Source organism: Cyprinodon variegatus, unplaced genomic scaffold (assembly GCF_000732505.1).
Source record: "Cyprinodon variegatus isolate N-32 unplaced genomic scaffold, C_variegatus-1.0 Scaffold363, whole genome shotgun sequence".
Classification (NCBI taxonomy): domain Eukaryota; kingdom Metazoa; phylum Chordata; class Actinopteri; order Cyprinodontiformes; family Cyprinodontidae; genus Cyprinodon; species Cyprinodon variegatus.
In genome coordinates, this window is record NW_015150816.1 from 126933 (window position 1) to 128875 (window position 1943).

At 46.9% G+C, this 1943-nt stretch overlaps 1 protein-coding gene across 1 annotated transcript in view; it reads right to left on the minus strand.

Annotated features, from left to right (window-relative positions):
* Positions 1-1943, minus strand: part of LOC107092032 (T-lymphoma invasion and metastasis-inducing protein 2-like) — a 79443-nt gene that overhangs the window by 22121 nt on the left and 55379 nt on the right. Inside the window, exons 6-7 of the mRNA XM_015386306.1 lie at positions 733-957; positions 91-276 (exon numbers count right to left, since the gene is read on the minus strand). Of these exons, the coding sequence (XP_015241792.1) occupies positions 91-276; positions 733-957 (411 nt within the window). The remainder of the gene's footprint in view (positions 1-90; positions 277-732; positions 958-1943) is intronic.

A 1943-nucleotide genomic window follows, 5' to 3' on the forward strand; every position in this document is an offset into this window, starting at 1 on the left:
AAGGAAGGAAGGAAGGAAGGAAGGAAGGAAGGAAGGAAGGAAGGAAGGAAGGAGACAGAGAGAACCATGGGAGACAGATCCGATTCCCACCAGAGCGTGGAAGGACGACACGGAGAAGATTCCCAGCCGAGCCAGCGTGGTCTTGGTGGGACGGCCGGCCACGGCCAGAAGGCTCTTTGGGTTGGGGAGCTCAGAGCCCTGCAGGCTGGAGAGGTAACACCTGAGCCGGAACAGATCCAGGTTCAGCTTCTCCAGGTTCTGCTCCCACTGCTGGATCTGAGGGAACATCCACAGGTCCAGTTACTAACATCCCTTCATGCTGAGGCTCGACCTCCTGGTTCTGAACCACAGGACCTTCTAACAGAAATGTGACTGAATGTGGAGCAGAAGGGGGATCACCATAGCAACCAGATGAGATATTTTACCTTGGACTTTCAAAATTAAACTAAGATTACCGGTACTCCAAATAATAGCTTGGCTCCTTTACAGCTTCGAACATTAAAACCTACAACATCCCAACAGCCCTATAGGAGTATTTCTAGTTTGTGTCCAACACATCTGGATGTCCAAGTTAACACCACATGACTCAGAGATGAGATTTTTTTCTGCTGCACATCTGGCAGAACATCCTGAGTTGGCTTTTCTAACGCAGGATGCCTTCTACAGCTTAAGAAAGGAAAACCCTGCATGGTTCTAACTGCACAGGGAACCCCACCCCCACCTACTGCTGACCTGGCTCTCCACGGCCCTCCGGCTCTTCTGGTCCTTGATGATGGACAGCTGCAGCTCGGCCATCTTCTTCATCTTCCCGTCCATGTCGATCTTGTGGAGCAGCGAGCGGCTCTGGCAGCGCAGCAGCCGCAGGGTGTCCTCCCTCCCCTGACGTCTGGCCAGCAGGGCGGCGCTGGCCGAGTGGATGGCAGTGACCCAGTTCTCCAGGTCCGTCTGGTTGGTGGCCTGAGGGGACGGAGAGACAGGCTATAGGTTAGCATGAAGCTAACAGGACTGACAGACTTAAAGAAGAGAAAAGATGGATCCAGTCAGACCTCAGCAGGTCGTACGATAAACCGGGTCACTGAGGTCAACGAACATTAGACTAAAGTTTGCTGACTTTAAAACTAAAAAACAAGATGCTGTTAAATGAGGGATGTGATGAGGAGGGACAGCAACAAAATACATGAGGAAAATCTAGACTTTGTGGGAGAAGAAAGTATTTGTATTTCACTAAGTCATTAAGTAGAAAAAGGGTGAGACAAAAGAGATGTGAGGAAACAAACTGAGACGGAGAGAGACCCACATAAGACTGGAGAAGAGATGATGAATCTAAAGAGGAGGACATAAGAGGTCATAGAATGAGACAAGATGAGACTTTAAAAGATCAGACAATATGAAGCCATGAGAGATATGAAGATAAAAGAGGTGAGGAGCGAACATTAAATGATGAGGAGACAAGATGAGCAGGAAGACTTGAAGAAAAACGGGATGAAACATTTAAAGATGGCGAAATGAAAAACATGGAAATATGAGAGGAGATTACAAGATGAAAGATGAGAAGCTATAGAACAAAACTAGATCAATTCAATTTAAGTTCAATTCAGTTTATTTCTATAACGCCACATCAAAACACGTCATCTCAAGGCACTTTACAGTTCACCAGATCATCCAGCTGATTCAAAGTTTTCTATCTAAGGAAAACCAGCTGATTGCATCGACTCATCGACTCGGATGCAATCCCTCACACTAAGCATGCTTGTAGCGACAGTGGAGAGGAAAAACTCATTTTTAACAGGATAAACCTCCAGCAGAACCAGGCTCAGTGTGAGCGGCCATCTGCTGAGGCCGACTGGGGTTCAAGGAGACAGAAGCAGACATAGAAAAAGAGGCATAGATACAAAAGGCAACTGTAAAAGACATGATTGCACAATATTTATCCTTTAGTGCAT